This window comes from Populus trichocarpa, chromosome 8 (genome assembly GCF_000002775.5).
Source record: "Populus trichocarpa isolate Nisqually-1 chromosome 8, P.trichocarpa_v4.1, whole genome shotgun sequence".
NCBI classification, from domain to species: domain Eukaryota; kingdom Viridiplantae; phylum Streptophyta; class Magnoliopsida; order Malpighiales; family Salicaceae; genus Populus; species Populus trichocarpa.
This window is the reverse complement of record NC_037292.2, coordinates 1,816,786-1,839,496: the sequence shown is the minus strand read 5'-3', so window position 1 is coordinate 1,839,496 and position 22,711 is coordinate 1,816,786. Positions and strand designations below refer to the sequence as shown.

At 34.9% G+C, this 22,711-nt stretch overlaps 3 protein-coding genes and 1 long non-coding RNA gene across 4 annotated transcripts in view; 1 reads left to right on the top strand and 3 right to left on the bottom strand.

Moving 5' to 3' along the window:
• The window catches only part of LOC18101360 (stemmadenine O-acetyltransferase), a 45,243-nt gene extending 23,151 nt beyond the window's left edge, over window positions 1-22,092 (bottom strand). Inside the window, exon 1 of the mRNA XM_006379468.3 lies at window positions 20,673-22,092. Coding sequence (XP_006379530.2) covers window positions 20,703-22,046 — 1,344 coding nt within the window. The 5' untranslated portion in view covers window positions 22,047-22,092 and the 3' untranslated portion in view covers window positions 20,673-20,702. The remainder of the gene's footprint in view (window positions 1-20,672) is intronic.
• LOC7479857 (putative receptor-like protein kinase At3g47110) lies at window positions 943-4,920 on the bottom strand. The gene is given in 4 exon segments (XM_002311030.4): window positions 943-1,225; window positions 1,488-1,803; window positions 1,805-1,899; window positions 2,142-4,920. Coding segments are annotated over 3 exon segments (3,087 nt in total). The 5' UTR covers window positions 4,837-4,920; the 3' UTR covers window positions 943-1,225; window positions 1,488-1,506.
• Window positions 7,404-9,577, top strand: LOC112328343 (uncharacterized). Its single transcript, XR_002983119.2, has 2 exons — window positions 7,404-8,528; window positions 9,263-9,577. It is a non-coding gene; the product is annotated as an uncharacterized LOC112328343 (long non-coding RNA).
• Window positions 10,060-13,867, bottom strand: LOC7494927 (probable LRR receptor-like serine/threonine-protein kinase At3g47570). Its single transcript, XM_002311029.4, has 2 exons — window positions 11,069-13,867; window positions 10,060-10,639 (listed from the first exon to the last, which is right to left on the bottom strand). The coding sequence occupies exons 1-2, from the start codon at window positions 13,752-13,754 to the stop codon at window positions 10,227-10,229; spliced, it is 3,099 nt and encodes a 1,032-aa protein (XP_002311065.4). The 5' UTR covers window positions 13,755-13,867; the 3' UTR covers window positions 10,060-10,226.
• Window positions 22,093-22,711: the final 619 nt, after the last annotated feature.

Below are 22,711 nucleotides of genomic sequence, written 5' to 3'. Positions count from 1 at the left end.
AAATTTAAATCTAAAAGGTAAATAAACAGAGCATTCCTTCTTAGGCCCTGTAGCGCTCAGTCCAGCCGTGTATTTAATTTATTTTTTTAGTTTTAAATTATTAATTTTTTTTTTATATATTTAAGTTGTATCAAAAATAAATTTTTTAAAAATAAAAAAATTATTTTAATACATTTCCAAACAAAATAACACTTTAAAAAACAAAATCTATAATACCTCAAACATACTATTAGCCATCAATTCAGCCTCTCATCACTTAAAAAAAAAAAAAATTGAAAATAGAGGAGACTATTTTATGCATGCTTCCACTCAGAACTCATTCAACCTCACAATCATAGCAATAGGCAATTGCGGTTGGATTTAAACTAAATAAAAGCTTATTATATGCTCAAATTCTCCACTCAACATCGCAGCTTCAAACAATTGGCTAATGCGTAGCTGCATCTTTAGGCCCCGACTGGTCCTCTTGTTCGTGTCAAAATAAAAAATTTAAAACTAAATCCTGCAGGGCGAGTGATAATGATGCTAAATTTTAATAAAAAATTTCACGAATTTTTATTTTCTTGAGAAACGGATATTTTCAATTTATTAAAAATATTCATAAATTTTAATTGGTATAAATTTCCCAATTTAATGCAGTTTAGTCCAGTTGGTTTATTTTTATAAACACGAGCTAAATTTCGACCAAACTGTTTTTACATGGGACCAATTTGTCAAATTGATAGAAAGACGGGTGATTTTGAGGTTTTTTCAGAAGTGGGTTTCGTGTTTCTTATTTTCTTACCTCGGCATGTTTTCGGCTGGGCTGTTGATACTGCAAGTTTCGGGCCGCCATCAGTTATGTGCTCATATTGTTTTAGTATAAGGTTGAAAAACCATTTATTTGATGATGACGTCGTCTTGTAATTTTTAAATCCATCTCCTGCTGCTATTGCTAGATGATTCAAACTAAAAAGTGGTATCAATCACTAGATATTCCATCCTTAAATTCATCGAAATACTTATATTCGTCTACAAATATGCAGTGAACATAACTGGAAAGACTACCATACCAGCAAGGCACTCTAAACTGAAAGCAGGCATTGACATATTGAAACTTAAAACAAGTTCATGTGACAACACGAGGGAAGTCTTATTCCAATTCTTCTACCATTTAGATGTTGGCATCTATTCTCCTTTGGATCCTCTAGTATTTCATTGCCACTCTGATCTCCTGATCACAGACCTGCAATACATTAATTATTTCTTGGCATAGTTAATACTGACAAATTAATGGACCATCTGTAAATGTTCTCTTAGATACTTGCAACTTATTTAGGCTGTGTAAGCAGAAAATCCAGCTTGTAAGAGATAGACATGCCCATATATGCTTGTATTTTGTGCGTGTAACACGAAGCTCTCAGAAACGAGAATGTGCAGTACAGGGTTGCCTCCTGACTGCCATCCTTTCTATTTGTCCAGGTACTAATCAAGTGATGGAAATTTACCTTCTGGTGCAGCAATAATTTAGCGCTCCCCATGAGTCTGAGGTCCCAGAAGAATGTGCCTGATTCGACGCAGTTCAACTGCAACACTGCTAATTTCCATGCGTTCTCTTGGGAATTCTGCAGAACAAGCCACTCCAACCTTGACAATAGCAGCAAGACACTCCATATGATTTCCAATATGGCTCATCCTACGAGAGGCATCGCCACTCGTTTCCTCAGCTTCTGTTACAAGTACTGGGTCCAACACTTCGGCCACAGAGATTGGCAAAGCCGTTTTAGCAAAGTTATGAAGGTTCAGCCCGTCTTTAAACAAGCCATTCAGTAGGTCTCCTTCCGGTAAACACCTCCAATAATAGGATGCCATAGCTGTACACGTCCCCATAAGGCGACACCTCGCTTCCAAGGCCATACTCTGCACTTCAGATAAAATGGTTGCAAATACTAGTGAAATGGACAGTAAGAAATCAAATATTTAGTTGAACATTCCAAACTTAATGTAACATAGAAATGGTCAGTAGGTCTTTAGAAGGAAATCCATGCTCTAGATATACATATATAATGCAGAGAAATTGAACCTTTCAATGTAAATCAAATGAAGTCAGACCAAGATTGTAAACTGAAAGGTAAATAATGGAAGGATTATTCTAATATTACCCGGGGCTGCATAGCCAATGGTGCCTTTTAAACCAATGGAGCTTGTCTGATCCAAACAGAGCTGATGGGAAGCTTGTGGGAGGAGCCTTGCTAATCCAAAGTCACCAACATGAGCAGTCATGTCACCATCAAGAAGGACATTGCTTGGCTTCAGATCGCAATGAGCAACGGCAATCTGGCAATGGTTGTGTAAATAATCGAGTGCACTAGCCACGTCAATTGCGATGTTCAACCGCTGAAGGAGACTCAAATCTCTTCTCACGTGTGCCTCGTCAGATATTTGAACAGGATGCAACCACTCTTCTAGACTCCCGTTCACCATGAACTCGTAAACTAGAGCTTTAAAGTCATTACCTTGAAAATCAATGCCAGAACACGCTGTTAAAACTTTTACAAGATTTCGGTGCCTGATGTTTATCAAGGCTGCACATTCCGCCATGAAACTCTTGGATGCTCCTTCACGTAGCAGGTTGAATACTTTCACTGCAACAGCTGCTCCATCTGATCTGAGGATTCCCTTATACACAGATCCAAAACTACCCGCACCAATTAAATTAGCAGGGGAGAACCCCTTGGTTGCTTGAAGCAGGTCTTCGTAGGCTACTCGCTGAAATGTGCTCTCCCATGGGGAGCCTGAAGCTGGCCTACTTTTCTTCTCTTTCAAGAGAAAGAAAAGCATGTAAGAGACGAGCAAGATAATTCCAACAAAGCCACACGGAATTGCAATTATCAATTTCATCTTGGTAGAAGATTTCAGCTTTCTTGACTTCTTGGATGTGCATCTGGACAGATTCAGCTGAGGCCTTCCTCCACAAAGTTTTTTGTTTCCCAACATTGAAAATCCACTCGCCCTAGCAAAGACTCCTTGGACAGGCACCTCACCTTCAAGGTTATTAAATGAAAGATCCAAACTTGTCAGCAACTTAAATTCTGCCAAAAACTTGGGAATCTTTCCACTCAAGTTGTTGTGGGAGAGATTGAGAATTTGAAGTGCCCTCAAGGAACTCAAAGACTCAGGAATGGACCCTTGGAAAAAGTTGGGCCCCAAATTCAAATGCTCCAAACTCACACAACTGCTAAGAATTCCGGGAATTTCACCAGATAACCTGTTTTTGTAAACGTTCAAACCTCCAAGATGTACCAGCTTACCCACTTCCGAGGGAAGGGGACCTATCAACTGATTTTCAGCTAAGTCTAAATACATGGACAATGATGAAATTCCAAGTACTTCTTTTGGTATAGAACCACTCAAATTGTTTTGATCGAGACGCAACATCAACAAATTTTGGCAATTTCCAAGACTTGATGGGATTCTACCTTGTAAGTTATTTGCAAAGAAATAAACTTCTAGCAAGGAAGTGATATTGCCCAGAGAAGATGGGATGTTTCCTGATATTTTATTTCCATTGATATTAAAAACACCCAAACGCTGTAATTTGCCAATAGAACTTGGTATAATGCCAGTCAATTGATTCAACTCCAAGCCCAAAGTATCCAGGCCGATGAGTTTTCCAATCTCAGTTGGAATGCTTCCACGTAGGTTATTTTCTCCTATTATCATTATTCTGAGCTTCGTGGAGAAGTTGCAAACTATTTCAGGCAGCACCCCTCCAAAATTGTTGTGATTTATCGCCAAGATTTCCAAACTGGTAGTATTGGCAAGGGGATAGAGAAAGCCCAGCTCATCATCCTCATTGTTTCCAAGGTTATTGAAATTAATTACCAGTCTCTGTAGATTATGCAGGCCTGCTAAAGAAGGCACTTTTCCAGTGAAGCTGTTGTTTCTAAGTTGAAGATCAGAAATTTTCGAGGCATTGGATAGGGTAGATGGAATTAGTCCCCTAAATTGGTTGCTGAGAATGTTAAAGGTATCAAGGTTTGGAAGAGTTAGGCCTAATTCAGGAGGAAGGATCCCATAAAGTTGGTTAAGTGGTGCACTGAAACGAACAAGGGATGACATATTGTATATGGAGGAAGGGATCGTACCACTCAAACTATTAACACCAAATGTAAAGTCTGCTAGTCTTTTTAGTTGCCCAATACTGTCGGGAATACCTCCTTGCAAATTATTCCGCACTCCACGAATTATCTGAAGTTCAGAGAGATTTCCATATGAAGGTGGAATCTCACCAAACAGATGGTTACGTTGGAAATTAAGTACCTGTAGCTTTGACAGTGACCCAAATTCCGCAGGAAGCTTTCCTGTGAGATTGTTGCTCGCCAATCCAATACTCAAGAGATTTGTGCAGCGCGAGATGTTGACAGGGATTTCACCGCTGAATGTGTTGTTCCCAAGGCTTAACTCCTGGATCCGAAACAAACGCCCTAGCTCCTGTGGAATAAGATAGCTGAAGCTGTTTTTTTCCAGGTTAAGTATCCTGAGAAAACTCAAGTTGCCGATGTGGGGAGATAGGCTGCCTGCCAGTTGGGAAGAGTGCAGGTCAAGCTCTACGACCCTCCGATGCTTCCTTCCACAGATAACTCCTGACCATTCACAGAAGTGTAAGGATTCATTCCATGAGCTCAATTTTCCAAGGGGATCACTAATTTGAGTCTTAAAGGCTAACAGGGAGAGTCTATCAGTCTCATTTCCTACGAGTAAACATGAAGCAATAGAGAATTGAATTATTAGCAAGAAAAGTGAATACAGTATGTTTGAACTCAAGCCTGGAATCTCCATTTTAGACATGATCATTCAAATAGCTTCACTCTTGAAGATGTTATATATTAGCTTCACGGCAAATGAAACCAAAATACAATGCGTGAGGAAAATTCAAGCCTCGAATATCAGAATACATTAGAGTACTAATGACGTGGGAAAATTTGGCTAAACTTAACTCTTGACATAATTTTTTCTTGACTTATTGGTCTTCCTTTTATTTGGAAGGTTCCGACTCGAACAAATACAAGATACAAAAATTTATCCTTTTCTATCCCATGGAAATCAAAGCCCATTAATAAAGTATTGCCTTGACAGTTGACACACAGCAACCGCAATGCAGTTTTTGCAAACGCTCAGTAATTATATATTTCTGTGAGGAATTTCATCGAACCGCATTCGGGCATCACTAAAAAAACCCAAAGCTTTTGCTTTATTGTGCTTGCAGTTGTAAAAAATATTATTTTAATATATTTATAAATAAACAATATTTTAACCAAATTTATTTTACTTCATTGCACGTGAGCTACATAAAAGACAAAAGAAGCCATTCTCAATACCGTAAGCTTCTATAAGGAATTTCATCGAACCTGGCTCGGGCATTGCTTAATTGCCCACATTTCAACCATGTATGATCAAGGAACTTGTTTAATATTATAATGTAAATGTGTTTTTAATTTTTTTTTTGTTTTAAATGTTTTTTAATGTTTTTAAATTATTTTAATAAATTAATATAAAAATTAATTTTTATCAATACATTTGACTTATTAGCCCGCCTATCACAGTTGGTGGAGCGCATGTCTTTTAACCCTGTGGTCATGGGTTTTATAAAAATTAATTTTTATCAATACATTTGACTTATTAGGTGGGAATGAAGTTTTGATCCAGCAAACTACGTCTACGGCACGAGAAAACACTCGATTTGTCGGAAAGCAAGTGTCAAAATCCTACCTGTTTATAAAAATATTGAAGCATGAAGTAAAGGAGGATGTTTGTCCTGCACTGGTGTTATACTATAAAAAGTTCCAATATATATATATATATATATGCCGTGAGACGTTTTTCTTGTTTATTTAAAAAATTAGGAGTTTGACATTTTTACATGAGGAGTTAGTGGAGATAGATAATACGATTAGAGCATAGCTAGATGTTAAAAATAAAAAAAAAGGCATTGTCCTATGATTACGAGGGTCATCATTATAATAATATAACCACGAATATGTTGGGATGTTTTAATGATGTTTTAAAAATTATTTATAACTTGCCTGTTTTAATTATAGTGCAAATAATTTGTTTAGAAGTGATAAATATTTTGCGGAGAGTAGAAAAAAAGATTGAAGAATTTTTTAGTTTTGATGTATTATAACCTCCAAGAGTTCCGATTAAAATACTTATTGATGCGGCAACTCTAAAATCATACCTAATATCTCTTTTTTATCTTGGAAGTGATATATTTCAGTCTAAAATACTTATAACAACTTTTGTTATTTGTGATTTAATATATTATATGATGTTTATATGAATTGTATTTTAAAGATAGAAAACTGATTATTTATGATTATGTGAATTGTTATTTTTTAAATGGATAGTTAATGGTAGAATAAACTGTCCCTGAATACTCCTGTTAAAAAAATCATAGATGTCATTTTAAATTCTTTCAACCGTGTTAAATTTTTAATTATTTTTTTTCTATGTTATTTTATAAATTAATTTTTTAAAATGTGATAACTTAAAAATAAAAATAAAAACACCCTTTTTTTCTCGTAGCTCACGACTTCACCGAGCAAAATTCTCAATTCCTTATTTTCATGCCTTGCAACAGTAAAACCATCTCCAATTTGGTCAGTAACTTCAAGATTGCTTGGGACTCGTAAAGCTTCACCAACCACCAATTCAAAAACTTTGTTTCGATCCATCTTTATAAAAATTTCTGAAGCAAAATAAAAATTAAATTGAGAAACCGGTATGGAGAAGAGAAAAAAAAAACCCAAAACAATTCAATTAAACATCTCAGTAATTAAATCTCCTAATAATTGTATGTAAGAATTGTGTATAATGAAATTTTAAGGTCGATGTTTCACATGCTTTAGTTGGAGGGAAAAATTGTAATTGACGTATCAGATTTTGATTGATTTAGTCTATAGGCTGACGTGGTAGGCATAACCCGTGTAATAAGTTCAGTAGCATTAACAATTATTAACAATTAACATTAATAATTAAAAAAAAATAGGAGGCGGGGGTGAAATGCTGTGAACACACTCTCCTAGCGGACTTCAATAGTTCTTCGGCTTTTGTGTTGTTTTTGCTTTTTATCTTTCTATGTTTTTTTATTAAAATATTCTTGATTTAAAAATATTAAATTAATATTTTTTTAATTATTCATAATTTTAACATATTAATATTAATATTAAAAATTTAAAATTTTAAAAATAGTATTTTAATATATATTTTCAGAAAAAAACAACTTTTGTGTCATCTCAATATTTTTGCTTTTTTTATATTATTTTAATGTGTTAATATTAAAATAAATTTTAAAAAATAAAAAAAAATTATTTTAATATATTTTAAAATAAAATATACTTAAGTAGGATCTTCAAGGTTCTTTCCACTCGCTTCTTCTTCTCTGTTGCCTGGGTTTTGGTGTGGCTGTGTGGTTTTCCATCATGCCCTTCTTTCTTCTCCCTTCGTTAACCAGCTGGCCTGGTCTTTGGGTTTTATGACCTTAAATGCACTGTCTATGCATCTCCTCTTCGTTGGCTCTACGATCTCTAGGGTTTTGCATTTTTTTTGCTGGTAAGCTCGTTTGGGACTGTCTAAACCAAAGATTTGACAGATTCTTCGCCATCTTTGCTTTCACCCAGCCCTCTTTCTATCTGCTTTCGGTCGTTCACAGCCGGGGTCCAACCAGATAAGTGAATTTGAACTGTTTATAGTTTGTTTTGCAATGATTAAACTACTTCAGTGGCTGTCTTCTCATGAAATTGCTTGTCGCGTTATCTGCGTTACTGAGTTGAGGCCGGGTTCTTTATCATTTCTTTTTCACTTCAGTTGTCTCTTCAAAGTGCTCTGGGTTCTTCAACTTGTTGCTTGGTATTTGTTTTCCAACTGATTTGTGTATTCGATGGCTTTTGTTTGTTGCGTTTTACTGTGTTTTGTAGGACCAAATTCTCTTTTTATTTTGCTTTGTCTATTTGTTAGGTTTCGCTTCCATTCAGGTGCGCTTTCACCCTGCTTTGATCACCTCTTAGACCTGTTCCTTATTTGTTTCTTTCAATTTTAGAGCTGATTCAAGTTTCTTTCCTCTCCTTTCTGAATCTGAACTTAAACTTTCTTGAGTGGTGTCTTTTACCCTGTTGTTAGATGTTTTAGCCGGTTGAACCAGACCTTGGCAGTGTATGGGATTGTTTCCAGTTGCTATAGGTTAATATATGTGCCTTTTTTGTGCACAATTCATTTCACGATTGGTTATTGATTTTGAATTTCATTTGGTCATTGATGATTTTGCAGGAAAATTTATTCTGGTAGGGTTCAGATATCCATTTTTTTTATGTCATGGCAGATGCTGAGGTTGAAAGACAGGTGAAAGTACTTATATCTGTATATATTGATGTATGTTTACAAGTGAGCTAGAAGAAATATTAGAGATGATTGTTATGGATGAGCTTCTAAAGATCACAGTCCCACAATTTCAGCAAATAAGATGCTGCCTCAATAGCTCCCATTCTCAGGTGAAGACCTCTTTAAAAGAGTTGTGTTTGTTAAATCTTTTGACTCAATTTTCATGCCATGTTTCCCTGATCAATTAAATTTTCATATGATGCTATTGGTTTCTTAGCTCCTAATTTCAATAGCGTAGAACCACATTCATGATTACTTGCATTATCTAAAGAAGCTATGAAATCCTTTCAAATGAATTGGCATTGCGCCCAGGCCCTGTTATAGAATTACAAATTTTGTGATAATAGAAGTCTGTTCTTCAGCAGCTTCTACTGATGTTGTTGGCAAGATAGGTCAGTTTGACTATCAAGATAGTATTACTTTGGGCTCTTGGCTGCTGATTAATTGGCTTTTCCAACTCTTCTATTGTTTTGGATTGGTCAAATGGATACGAAAGATAGCCAAAGTGACCATTTTCCTTGTGTAGATTCTTTCCTTGCGTGCTTTTTTTCTTGCGAGGATTGCAAGAAGAAACAAATAAAAATTCTATTTTGCTACAGGCCAGGTACAAAATCTTGGTGATTTCCAGTCTTTTTACATAGCATTGTAAGAAACAACTACTCTCTAGGTTGGTTTTATCATATTCATGACAATACATAAAAAGTGATGGGTTTATTCTTTTTTATTATCCTAGCTAGGTTCTGGGTAGGGGTCAAAGCCAGTTTTGCAAGTGATCCTGCAATTTGCACTCATCATGTTTGATAGAGAGACTAGGATAGTGATTTAGCCACCATATTTTTTATAGATTCAGTGCAAATATTCCATCCCAGTTGAAGAAGTTGATTGGCACAAGGCAAATTAATTTATCAGCCAAGATTGAAAGAAAAGAACCTGAAGGATGGCCGAGCTGGACTGTCAAAAAAACATTTGACATGAATTCCATCTTGGAAAGGAAAGATGCTTGCTCGCCAAGACCTGTTAGCATGAAATTATCTTATCTGTATCTAAATAAATAGGTCATGATAATTCTTGAATCTCGAAAACGAATAATTTTATTGTGACTGTTGCGAACATCATAGTCAATAATGATGTCAATCTCGAAACTCTATTTTATTTTTTACCTGCTGGGCCACTGCTGCGTTTTGGATCCTTCTTTTCACCCATTGGCTGTTTCTTCTCACGAACTGCTGATCGCTGCCACTGTTTTGCGTGCAAATATTTTTTGGGATCGAAGCTTTACAGCTTTGAAAGCTAAACTACTGGATCATAGTTTGTGCTTTGGACGCTTTAATGACAGTATCACTTATCTAAGCTGGATATTTGGTTTGAAGTTCAAAGATTTAATTGAAATAACGTATATAGTTGAGGGACTCATTTGTAGTTTCTCCTAAATACGGATTCCTAATGTAAATTGTCCGTTGTTGGCTGTTGAGAGGCAACAAGATGCATTTAGTTTCCAAAGAACAACAAGAGATACTAAGAATAGGTGAAGGATTAAAAGAATCAACTCTTGAAGCACACGACTTGCTAGTAAAATAATGGAAAACAAGAAAATTCAAAGGAAAAGGAAATTATATTTATTTCAAATCATTGCATCACAAATTACAAATCCTCACTTCAAGAGAAGAGACGACACATTTTATCTATGAATTAAATTTATTTGAGGTAGTGTTTGACAGTGAAAATTTATCTATAGAAAATAACGCAGAACGAAAGCACAAAATAATTGGATGAAAGAACGTTAATTACCTTCAGATGCAACAATAATTTCACGAAGTGAGGCGTCCATGCCTCCCAGTTCCAATAAGAATCTTCCTAATCCGATACAATTCAGTTGCAACATTGCTAATATCTATCCTCTCTCTCGGTGATTCTACAGCGCAAGCAACTCCTACCTTAATAATTAAAACCAAACACTCCATGATTTTCTCAGTCCCGTTATGGTTTCTTGCACTTGAGGTAGAGGCGTGATCAGCACTTGTTTCCTCAGCTTCTCTCACAAGTGCTGGGTCCAATATCTCTGTCACGCGATTCGGCGAAGCCATCTTAGCGAAGTTGTGAAGATTCATCTCATCTTTAAACATGGTATCTGTAGGTCTCTTTCCTGTAAACATCTCCAGCAACAAGATTCCATAGCTGTACACATCCCCGAAAGTCGATACCTCGCTTCCCATGCCATACTCTGCGGTCATGTACAAGGGTTATAATTAATCCCGTAGTTTTTGGGTTTAGAGACTAGGATATTAGCAAACAAACGAGTAAGATATTCTAAAATTCAGAATTCATCATCTGCTGTAAATCAATACAAAATATGGCAGTGCTGTGGTGTTTTACTAGCTTGGCATTAGGAAGCTGAGACTGCCAAAGATATTGCACATGTATTTCATTATACAGCTACCTTGTTTCTTCATTGATCAAGATGCTAAAGTTCTTCCCATAATGAAAAACAAAGAATATGCAAAAGAAGATTAAATTTGAAATTAATAATGGGAAATTCCTGTATGTTACCTAGGGATGCTAAAATCAATTCCTTGGAGTCAGACCAAGATTGTAAACGGAAATAAAATCAGAACGAGTAAATAGAGGAAGGAAGGATTTATTCTATTGTGACCTGGGGCTGCATAGCCAATGGTGCCTTTTAAACCAATGGAGCTTGTCTGATCCAAACCGGGCTGATGGGAAGCTTGTGTGAGGAGCCTTGCTAATCCAAAGTCACCAACATGAGCAGTCAGATCACCATCCAGAAGGACATTGCTTGGCTTCAGATCGCAATGAACAACGGCAATCTGGCAATGGTTGTGCAAATAATCAAGTGCACTAGCCACGTCAATTGCGATGTTCAACCGCTGAAGGAGACTCAAATCTCTTCGCCTGTGTGCCTCGTCAGATATTCGAACAGGATGCAACCACTCTTCTAGACTCCCGTTCACCATGAACTCATAAACTAGAGCTTTAAAATCATTACCTTGAAAATCAAAGCCAGAACATGCTGTTAAAACTTTTACAAGATTTCGGTGCCTGATGTTTACCAAGGCTGCACATTCCGCCATGAAACTCTTGGAAGCTCCTTCACGTAGCAGGTTGAATACTTTCACTGCAACAGTTGCAACAGCTGCTCCATCTGTCTTGAGGATTCCTTTATACACAGATCCAAAACTACCTGAACCAATTAAATTGGCAGCGGAGAACCCGTTGGTTGCTTGAAGCAGGTCTTCGTAGGCTACTCGCTGAAATGTGCTCTCCCATGGGGAGCCTGAAGCTGGCCTACTTTTCTTTTCTCTCAAGAAAAAGAAAAGTAAGAGAAGCAAGATAATTCCAACAAAGCCACAAGGAATTGCAATTATAAATTTCAGCCTGGTAGAAGATGTCAGCTGTTTTGACTTCTTGGAGGTGCATCTGGACAGATTCAGCTGAGGTATTCCTCCACAAAGCTCCTCGTTTCCCAAGACTGAAAATCCACTCGCATTAGCAAAGACCCCTTGTACAGGCACCTCACCTTCAAGGTCATTAAATGAAAGATCCAAAATTATCAGCAACTTAAATTCTCCCAAAGACTTGGGAATTTTTCCTGTCAAGTTGTTGCGGGAGAGATAAAGAACTTGAAGTGCTCTCAAAGAACTCAACGACTCGGGAATGGACCCATGGAAAGAGTTATCAGCCAAATACAAATATTCCAAACTCACACAGCTTCCAAGTGTTCTGGGGATTTCACCAGATAACCTGTTATACGAAACAGTGAGATATCCAAGATTCACCAACTTATCCACTTCCATTGGAAGGGAACCCGTCAACTGATTTTCAGATAGGTCTAAATACCTTGATAAAGATGAAATACGCATTAGTTCTTTCGGTATGGGACCGCTCAAGTTATTCCGGGAGAGGAGTAAGGACAACAAGTTCTGGCAATTTTCAAGACTTGATGGAATGCTTCCATTTAAATTATTTGCATGTAACTCAAGATTGATCAATGAAGTACAATTTCCCAGAGAAGATGGGATGCTCCCTGAGATTTTATTTGAACGAAGAGACAGAACACGTAAATTTCGAAGTTTACCGATAGAACTTGGTATAGTTCCAGTCAACTGATTCATCTCCAAACCCAACGTCTGGAGGTTGACGAGGTTTCCAATATCAGTTGGAATGATTCCACGTATTTGATTTCGTCCAAATGTCATGTGTATGAGCTTTATTGAGAAGTTGCTAATTTTTTCTGGCAGCGCCCCTCCTAAATTGTTATCATTTATCCCCAATACTTGCAAATTAGTGTTGTTTGCAAGGGGGTAGAGAAAACCCAGGTCGTCGTCCTCATTGTTTCCAAGATCATTAGTTTGAATTACCAGCCTTCGTAGCTTCGGCATGTGTCCTAGATCTGGCACTTTCCCGGTGAATTTGTTGCTTGAAAGATCAATAACTGTAATATTTGAGGCATTGAACAGTGATGCTGGAATGAGCCCGCTAAAGTGATTGGTGTGAAGTCCAAGCGTTTCGAGATTGGGAAGAGTTAGGCCTAAGTCAGAAGGAAGACTTCCATGAAGTTGGTTAGATGACAAAGAGAGTGTAGTAAGAGAAGAGAGATTGTATATGGAGGGTGGAATTGTTCCGCTCAGATTATTTATATTAAAAACGAGATTTTTTAATCTTTTCAGCTGCCCAAAGTTCTTTGGAATACCTCCTCGCAGATTATTAGCCCCCCCAAAAATCGCCTCTACGGATGACAAATTTCCGAAAGAGATTGGTATCTCACCCACTAGATTATTAATTTCAAATACAAACCACTGCATCTTTGATAACGATCCAAGTTCTCCAGGAAGTCCTCCAGTAAGTTCGTTGCCTCCTAAATAAAGGTGTAATAGATTAGAGCACCGTGAGATGTTGACAGGGATTTCTCCGGTGAATGTGTTGTTCCGAAGGAGCAACTTCTGTAGCCGAAATAAACGACCTATTTCTTGAGGGATGGTGTGGCTGAAACTGTTGTTATTCAGGTTGAGTATCCTGAGAAAACTCAAGTTGCCAATGTGGGGAGATAGACTGCCCACCAGTTTGCATGAATTTAGGTCAAGCTCTACCACTCGCTGATGCCGGCGTCCACACGTAACACCCGACCACTCACAGAAGTGCGAGGAATCATTCCATGAGCTTAGTGTTCCGAGGGGATCGGCTTCGATTTGATCCTTGAAAGCTAGCAGGGAGAGCCTATCTGTCTCATTTCCTATGGGTAATGAAGAGGATAAAGAAAGGTGAATTACTTGGAAGATAAGTGGCCATAACAAGCATGAACCCATGCTTGGCATCTCCATTTTTATGCGATGATCTTAGAGCTTAAGTACTGATCAAGATATGGTCAGCAGTCTGTGCTACTGATGATAATATATAGAAGAAAGATATTGGATGGATTGCTAATTAAGATGAATCAACAAAAAAGCATATATTTTTTTATCTTGACTATATGATGCTAAGTCCCGTGCAATTTATTTGGTTCGAGGAAATGTTGGGTTTCTATGAATATGAAGAAATGGCCTCTTTTTTCTACCGTGTAGAAGGAACCCGTCAGTAATTGCTTGGAATCAGGCAAAACAAGACATAATTTGTCCAGTTTCTCGCTCTTCTAGGAACCGTTGAAAAAATCTTTGCGTAAAGGAATGCATTTTTTTTTTCTATATTAGCACAGTAATAAAAAAATATATTCTTAAATTAACACATTTAAAAAATTATTTCTTAATCTAACATGATTAACAAGACTCGGTCGAACATGCATTGCAAGCATAACCATTCCATCATGCATTTATGTAGTACAAACAAGTTTTTCCACAAAAATACCCTAATCTCTTATCCTTCACTGTTTTAAATTTTTTTTTAAAAAAAAATTATATTTTAAAATTATTTTGATATGCTAATGTTAAATGTTAAGAAAAAAAATAAAATTTAAAGAATAATAAAATATTATTTGATGCAATTCTCAGTGAAAAATATTTTGAAAAACAACTGTTATAACATTATCTAACATGATTTTTATGTTTCTAAAGTATTTTTAAAAAATTAATTTTTTATTTTTTAAAAAATAAAAATAAAAAGAAAAAAATGGTGAAGTTGTCTTATTTATCTTTAATTTTCTTAACTGAAACAATTTTTTAAAATTTTGATAAACTCCGCTGCTTATTAAAAAAGATTATTCAGAAGTTAAAAAACAAAAAACAATTATTTTATTTTGTCCAAATTCTCTCTTTCATTTGGGAGCAACGACTCAAATAAATGCTTGGAGGAAACATGAGTTGAATGATCACGACTCACGAGTCTTCATGTTTAAAATTTCTAACTTCCATTGTACGATAGAAAAGAGTCATAGACGAGTCTTCATTTCTAACTTCCATTATACGATAGAAAAGAGTTATAGATGCAATTAAATTTCCAAGATTTTTTTTTATATAAAAAAAAAAGACATAAAGAAGGAAGGAAGGAAAGAAAACAAAAGAAAAACCCATGATTGGTTACTAAAATTGCTTTTCCTGCATGCTTGTCACCAAAAGTAAATTCTGAAAAGATTAAAAAAAAAAATGATAGCCCATAGTTGGGCCTTGGGCCTATTAGGTTTGACAGATGCTTATTACAACCGAATTTATGTTTGATAATAGACCCTTCTTTCTCATTATTTTAACACCAAAGGGTCCTTTTTTGTATTTTAAAATTATTTTTGAATTTACTTTAAATTAATAATTTTTTAAGATTTTTAAATTAATATTAAAAAATTTAATTTAATATATTTTTAAAAAAAAATATTTTAAAAAATTATTACTCCAGCATAAAACTCACTCTACTCAATTTTGGATAGAGAGACTAAGATAAATGAACGAAATTACTCCCTGTTTTTTTATATAATATGTTTTTTTTTAGTTTTTTTTAATATTAAATTAATTGTTTTAGATTTTCTAATAATTTTGATATATTAATATTTAAAAAAAATTATTTTAAAAGATTATTCTTTAAAAAGTATTGCATCAAACACACTTTAGAAAGCTTAAAATGAGTAAAGACAGCTGATTACCGAAAACCCAGATTGTGGACCTAGAACAGCTCACGCCTCACAGTGGTAGCAGGGACTGTGTAATTAGTGCCATATGCATCCAAATCGATAAAATAACGTAGAAATTCTGAAAGATGTGTTTTAATTTTTTAGATTTTAAATTTATTTTTTAAAAATTATTAACTCGATTTTCATAAATATTAGGATAACTAAAAAGTTACATGATTATTAATTCTAAAATTTATAAAATTAATTAAGATATACACAATTTTATTCCAACAACCATATTAATTAAAAAAAAAAAGATAAAGGAACGTCTCATGGCTGAAAAGTTGGCTCATAAAGTCAGGTTTGGTGCTGTTCTAATAGATATCAATTAATCGGGTTCGTATTTACATCTTATTTATTATTTATAAATGTTTATATTTTATTTATTGAGTTTTGAATATTTTATTTAAATACTATTTATTATATAATATAATATATATATATATAGGACGGATTTAAATAAGTTTGAAATTAGATTTGTTAATATCTATATTCTATATATTATTTATTATATAAGATAATTATCCCAAAAAAATTATATTAAAGAAATCAATATTTATTAGATTTAAATTAAATTATCATATGTTTTGTGAATGGCTACTGGCAGAATTATGGTTGAGAACCACGCTCAAAAGCCGTACTATAAGATAAGAGGAAAGCAAAAAAAAGGACGGGTGGACTGAGATGGAAACTTGCATAGAACAAAGGAAACAAATCAGAAGGCCCATAAGCTAACAAAGCCTGCTCAAACAAACTTCACATGCCCATTAAATCAAACAAAGCCCATTAACATAAAATTCTAATACCCATTAAATCAAACAAAGCCCATCTTTAAATTCTTCAACAAACAGATACCCGGAGATCCAAAGCCCATCTTCAAATTCTTCAGCAAGTCCTATCTTGATTATTGAAGTCAGACATTGCAAGATCTTGTGACCTCCAGTATCATTCTTCCTGCAAGAGGCATCGGTACTTGTCTACTCAACTTCTCTCAGAAGTAAGGGATCCACAACATCAACTACACGGTCAGGCAATGGCATTTTAGCATAATTGTGAAGGTTCAGCTCGTCACTAAACAAGCCATCTACTGGTTTCTTTCCTGTGAACATCTCCAACAGCAGGATGCCGAAGCTGTACACATCCCCGTATGCGCACTCGATGCCATGCTCTGCAAATATAAGCATTTGTTTATGTCCTTGTGCCTTTTAGCTAAGAGACACACAAGGGTCAATCTTAATTTCCTAAATTCATCATCTGATGGCAATTTACGAGATGATAATATTGTTATTTCAAAAGAATTTTAGGAGACTAAATGTGAGAGGATTGTATGTCTTTGGCAGGAATGATGGTGATCATGTGCCAAACATTTATATATGATCCTTAATGAAAATGGAGTTTTCAATCACCTTAAGAACGGGATCATAATTAAGAATTATAATTAACAAATAATGGAAAATTATTCTACTGATACCTCAGGTGAAATGAAATGTCATGTCATGTCAGTTTGCAAGACTTCATGTGAAGCTCAACAACTCTCTATGCTGCTTTCCACAAATTCGCAGAAGTGTGGATTTATTCCATGAGCTCAAAATACCCAGGGGATCATTAGCAATCTGGTCCTTAAAGGCGAGGAGGGAGAGTCTATATGTCTCATTTCCTTGACCTGAGGAGAAGGAAAATCTATATTTCCGGAGAAATTATACAAGTGACAAGAGAGGGAAAGGCTGGGATCGCAAGTTTGTCCCCTGTAGTTTTTCCACAAAGATGCTCTAATCTCTTATCTTCCACGGTCTTTATCTGGAGAAATTATACAAGTGACAAGAGAATAGGACCGGCTGGGTCCCTAAAATGATTGTCCACAAGAATCTTACTTAGAGATTGTTCACTTGTAAACTTCAATTAATGGTAATGATAGGAATGATTATTTTCAGTTCAGTTTTTATATAAAAATAATAATTAAACCGAATTTTTTTAAAAAAAATAACCGAAATTGAATTAAACTTGTTTAAACCAACCAGTATTTCTATATAGTTGCTGTCGCTTTAAAGTAAAATAAAATATATTTTAAAAAATAACTTTTGACAACCGTAGCCCTGGCAGAAATGCATTGCTGCTACATTCGCCAGCTATCAGTCCAGGGTGATAGACAAGGACAGGCTCTCATTATTTAAGTTTCATAAAATCTTGTCTGCTATTTTGGTGTTCCATTTTAGAATACGTTTGTTTGTAGAAAAATTATTTTTTTTTTGAAAGTAAATTTTAGAAAAAATAAATTTTTGAAAAGTAAATTCTAAAAAAATATTTTCTGATATTTGATAGTGTTATGAAAAATAAACTGGAAAACATTTTCCAGTATTTGGTTATATTATGGAAAATGAACTGGAAAATAATTTATTAATGAATTAATTTTTTTTTCAAGTTTATCTAATATATATATATAAAATATTTAATCACTTACAATAAAAAAAATAAAATCTAAAAAGTATAATGATGAATTTTTTTTATTATATCCTATATTCATACATAGCGTATTTTATAAAATATAACTATATATGTCATATCATATTATAGAGAAATAAGTTTGTGAAATATTTTTTACGTAAAACCTATTTTTTATCAAATAAATAGAACAGTGAACGGAAAGAAACCAACATAAATAGAACAATTATATTACTCCAAGAAACCACAAAAGAAAGGGATCAAAACAAGCCAACGTAAATAGAACAGTGAGATTGTATTACTCCAAGAAAAAAGAAACTACAAAAAATTGATGGATCATGTTGCAGAGTGAGAGACAGAGAAATTGAAAATATACGGAATTCTGACTTCGCCTGAGGCTGTGTATGAGAAAATAAACGGAAGGAAAGTGTTTTCCTTTCTTTAACATAAGGAAAACACTTTCCTTTATTAACGTTATTTTTTTCAGTTTGACTGAATTCAGTTTTCTTTAACTATTTTTTTATATTGTTGTGTCAAACATAGAAAAATAAGGAAAATGAATTCCAGGAATTCACTTTCCTGCAATCAAACACGCCCTTAATCGTGTTTTTAAATGAAAATTGGTTTTTTTAAAATTAATTTTTTAAAAAAATTTAAATTATTTTAATATTATTTTAATTTATTTCTACATAAAAGACATTTTAAAAAATAATTATATCCATACTCAAAAACTACCTCTCAAATAAATTCATTGTGCTATTTAATATTATTTCAGGAGATAGCGACGAGTCTTGCTCTAATTAAGTAAAATATGAACACCTTCTCACTTTTACAATCTCCTCCATAGTTTTCATTTTTTTCTAAGCACGAACTCTTTTACAATCCTGAAGATTTGATCCTTGCTCATTTGGTATGATAACTCTACAAGTAGCTAGCTACTGGGTGCACCAGATGCGTTGATATAGAAATTATTAAATAATTAATTAGCTTCTAATTCCATTAAAATAATAATGTACAACAATGTTTATTAGTTGAAGGATCATCCACATCAAGAAGTAGACGGTGCCATTAGTAACTTAAAGTAGTTGTATCTAATATTGTAAGGTTAATTTCTCTTTGAACAAACGGTAAAACTGGCTCGAGTACTGTTGGATCTGAAATATGGGAGCTTTCTAGTGTGTTTGGTATTGCGGTAGCTGTTGTGGTTGTGGTTTGAAAAAAGTTGTTTTTATAAAAAGTACTTTTAGTTGAGGTTGGTTTGAAAAAATAGGTGTTTGGTTAAAACTGTGGTTGAAATTGAGGTTGAAAAAAAGTAGTTTAATGTGTTTGGTTAAAAATACTTTTTAAATTGAGATTAAAAAATAAATAAATAATATATATATATATATATATATATATATATTTTGATGGTTTTAAATTTAATTATTGTAGATTTAACTATTGCTATTACAACATGAAATAAATAATACTTATATCAAATATTTTTTATTATTTCATTAAACTATTTATAATTTTATCATGTTTAATAAAAACTATAATTTTCTTGATTTTTTTAAGAGCACAATAATATTAAATAAAATATCATAGAAATAAAATTAGAATTTCAAGACACTGTTAACGACCCGTGAATTAATTCAACTGTGCCAAGTGAATTAACATTCAATGTCCCCCTTTTCTCTATCTTGAAGCCATTTAACTTCACCTTTGATAAATTGTCTTTTGATATCTTACCCAACTCCATCTCTTTCCTTGTACATAGCAAGAAAAACAGAGCAGGTCCATGGCCGGTAACGAGTTTGCAACCATGCTGAACAGAAACACCAACAAGATCACTCTCCTAGTCTATGCAATTCTTGAATGGATTCTGATCAGTCTCGCAAGATATGCGTGAGGACTGCTCATCCTCATCTCATTGTGAATCCTTGAACAAGTTTACTTTTTTTCCTTGGATGAAGCAACTTCGTGACCTTCAAGATTTGGGGTGGTAAGCTAAGTGAAAATGGTGAGGAGGATTTGAAGTGTTCTTGTTGTGGTGTTTGCTTGGACATGAAACTATTTTGTGATGATTACTGTCTAATTGCCTTCTTGGGGTGACTCGGTTTTTACCCAGAAAATTTTTTTGGTTTTGGATCATTAAGTTGATGACAACGCTGATGATAACGCTGGTGTAGAGAATCATCCAGATAGAGAAAGCTTAAGAAGTGAATAGTGCAGGATATAGCAACAGGCGGCAATGAAAAGTGAAAAGCAGCAATTTTCTGCTTCATCAAAACCAGCGGTAGAAACACAATTTTTAGTGGGACCCATCTTCAAAACCTGCGTTTAAAATATTAACCAAACAGCTATCTTTTGTGGTTGGAACAAAACACAGTTCCAACCACAATACCAAACGGCCTCAACTAGCTGGCTAGCTAGGCAGTGCTTGAATGATTTCCTTTTCATACAAATGACACAAATATTTTAAATTAAAACGGTAGACAACTTAATTAAGCTTACTTAAAAGACTTACATAACATTATTAGATCTAGTCTGCCAGTTCAAATAGCTGGGGAAAGAGAAATATTGTCTCTTACAAATTACCAGAAAGGGAAGAGAGAGGAAACCAGCAGCATGCATGGATATATAGTCGAGCTTATTAATTCTAGAGAGTCGTAAATTTGTCTAACTCCAAGCTAGCAAACTAAACAAGATAATTATTTTACCCCACGACCTGCAATGGTAGGATTTGAAAGGAAAAACATCAAAGGCTTGAAAACTTAGGATTTGGAGAAGCAAATGCCAAAAATTCAGGATCACGTTCCAATATAGCCATTCGTTCCTCATCTAAGGTGACCCATGCCTCAATCCCGTTACCATCTTTGGTTTCGATAAGTACAGTGAGATTTCTGAATGCAGGGCCAACTTTTCCCATGAGACCAACCCATATGGGCTCTCCCCATCCAAAGTTTGCCTTGGTTAAACCAAGATAACACCAACAAGTAAAAGCAAATATATCTGGCTTTTCAAGAGAGAATAACCCTTCTAGCTGGCTGCAGTAATCAGACATGGTTTCAAACCCTTCTTCACCTTGCATAGTTCGTGTATAATCACTATCATACAGTGCAATAGCTTCATTCAACTGGTTTACCAATTCATGCAGTTCTGTGTTTGTGTCTGTGGGGTTTGCAACAGCAGTTGCCCACCAAAAGATATTTCCAATGGAAGCTTCGGACATGGGTGGCTTCGTACGCGACCGGAGATTCACTGCTTCGACCAAAATGGATGGCTTTGGTGAATCTGATATTGCCTTTGAAGCAGCCATACAGCATTTCCAAATGAAACATGACAATGTCTCGGCTCTTGATGGCTTAGTGTCCGGCTTGCCAGCTTTGGCCTTAGCCCTTAACATTGCTATCGCTTTGGGATCAAAGACAAACCTTCTTGTAATGTAATTTCCTTCCGTGAACCACAAGGTTTCCGTTAGCGATATATGGTTTTGTGGAAGTGGATTTCTTGGTGGAAAAAAGAGTGACGCCTTACTGAAATCAGGAGCCTCAGTATGTTCTCCTCGAGATTTAGATGCCCAAGCTGAAAGGAAAGCCTTGGCTGTTCCCCCATCAACGAGCTTATGTGAAGCAGACCAGCCAAGTGATATTCCTCCACAGGCAAATATGCTCACTTGAAAAGCTGATATAGGTGCATTCATGTTTTCTTTTGTAAAGGGCTGGCATGGAAGGAAATGGTTCAGTGACTCAACTTCATGGTGTTTAAGGTAATCAGACAAGCGACAATTAACTTGGGCCTCAAGGAATGGGACGCCTTCACTGAAACAATCAATGAAGAGATTATCTTTAACCCTTCCAGAAAAGGGGTAGTAAAGGTTAAGGGTCTCTGAGAGAGATTTCTTTAAGCTATCAATTCTGGTTTTGGCGGTAATATTGTTGAAACTGGCATCGTTCATGGGGTAGAAGAAGATAGCTGGGGTATAAGTTGTGGGGTTGAGCTGATCAATAAGGGAGAGTTTGTAGGGTTTTTTCTGCTGAATTGTTGGGGAAGATGGTTTGATGAGTTCTTTTGAAATGATGTGAACTTCTATCTTCACCATTTTCACAAGACTCTTTCTATGCAAAAACGTACGTATCTGTGTTTGAGTGGTGGTTATGGATTGAGGTAGAAGCATTGGTTCGTTATATATATAGAGGAAGGTAATGCTAGGTGGGAGACATATAGGCCTGAGAACAGAACCAGCTGCATGGTCTCAAACCAAAACAAGAGGGGAACGTGTCGTCTTAGATGTGGTTGAGCTACAAATCTCTTGCTATCACGTCAGAAACATGAGCCCAATGGGCAATGGCATTACTGGAAGTCAATGAAACAAAAACATGTTATACATGGGAGAGCTCCAACTCCACTGTTCACGTGAAAGTAGAGTTACTCTCTCATGTTCCGGCCAGACCGGATTCAGTATAAAGCTAAATACATTGAATTGTAGTTATTGTCAAATGAGTCAGATGAATTTCATACATCATAAAATTATATATAATTTAATGAAATAATAAAAAATATTTGATATAAGTATTATTTATTTTATGATATAATAGCAGTAGTTAAATTTATAATATTTAAATTAAAAATCATCAATATTAATATATATATATATACTTTATATCCTCAATTTAAAAAATATTTGTTTAAACAAATATATTTAACTATTTTTTCTTCAATCTCAATTTCAACCACAGTTTTAACCAGATATATATAAATACCAAA

Coding starts and splice junctions, on each gene's coding strand:
- LOC7494927 (XM_002311029.4), bottom strand. CDS start 13,754: ATGGAGATGCCAAGCATGGGTTCATGCTTGTTATGGCCACTTATCTTC. Junction 10,640..11,068: donor CATTGGCTATGCAGCCCCAG/GTCACAATAGAA, acceptor ACATGACCGCAG/AGTATGGCATGGGAAGCGAG.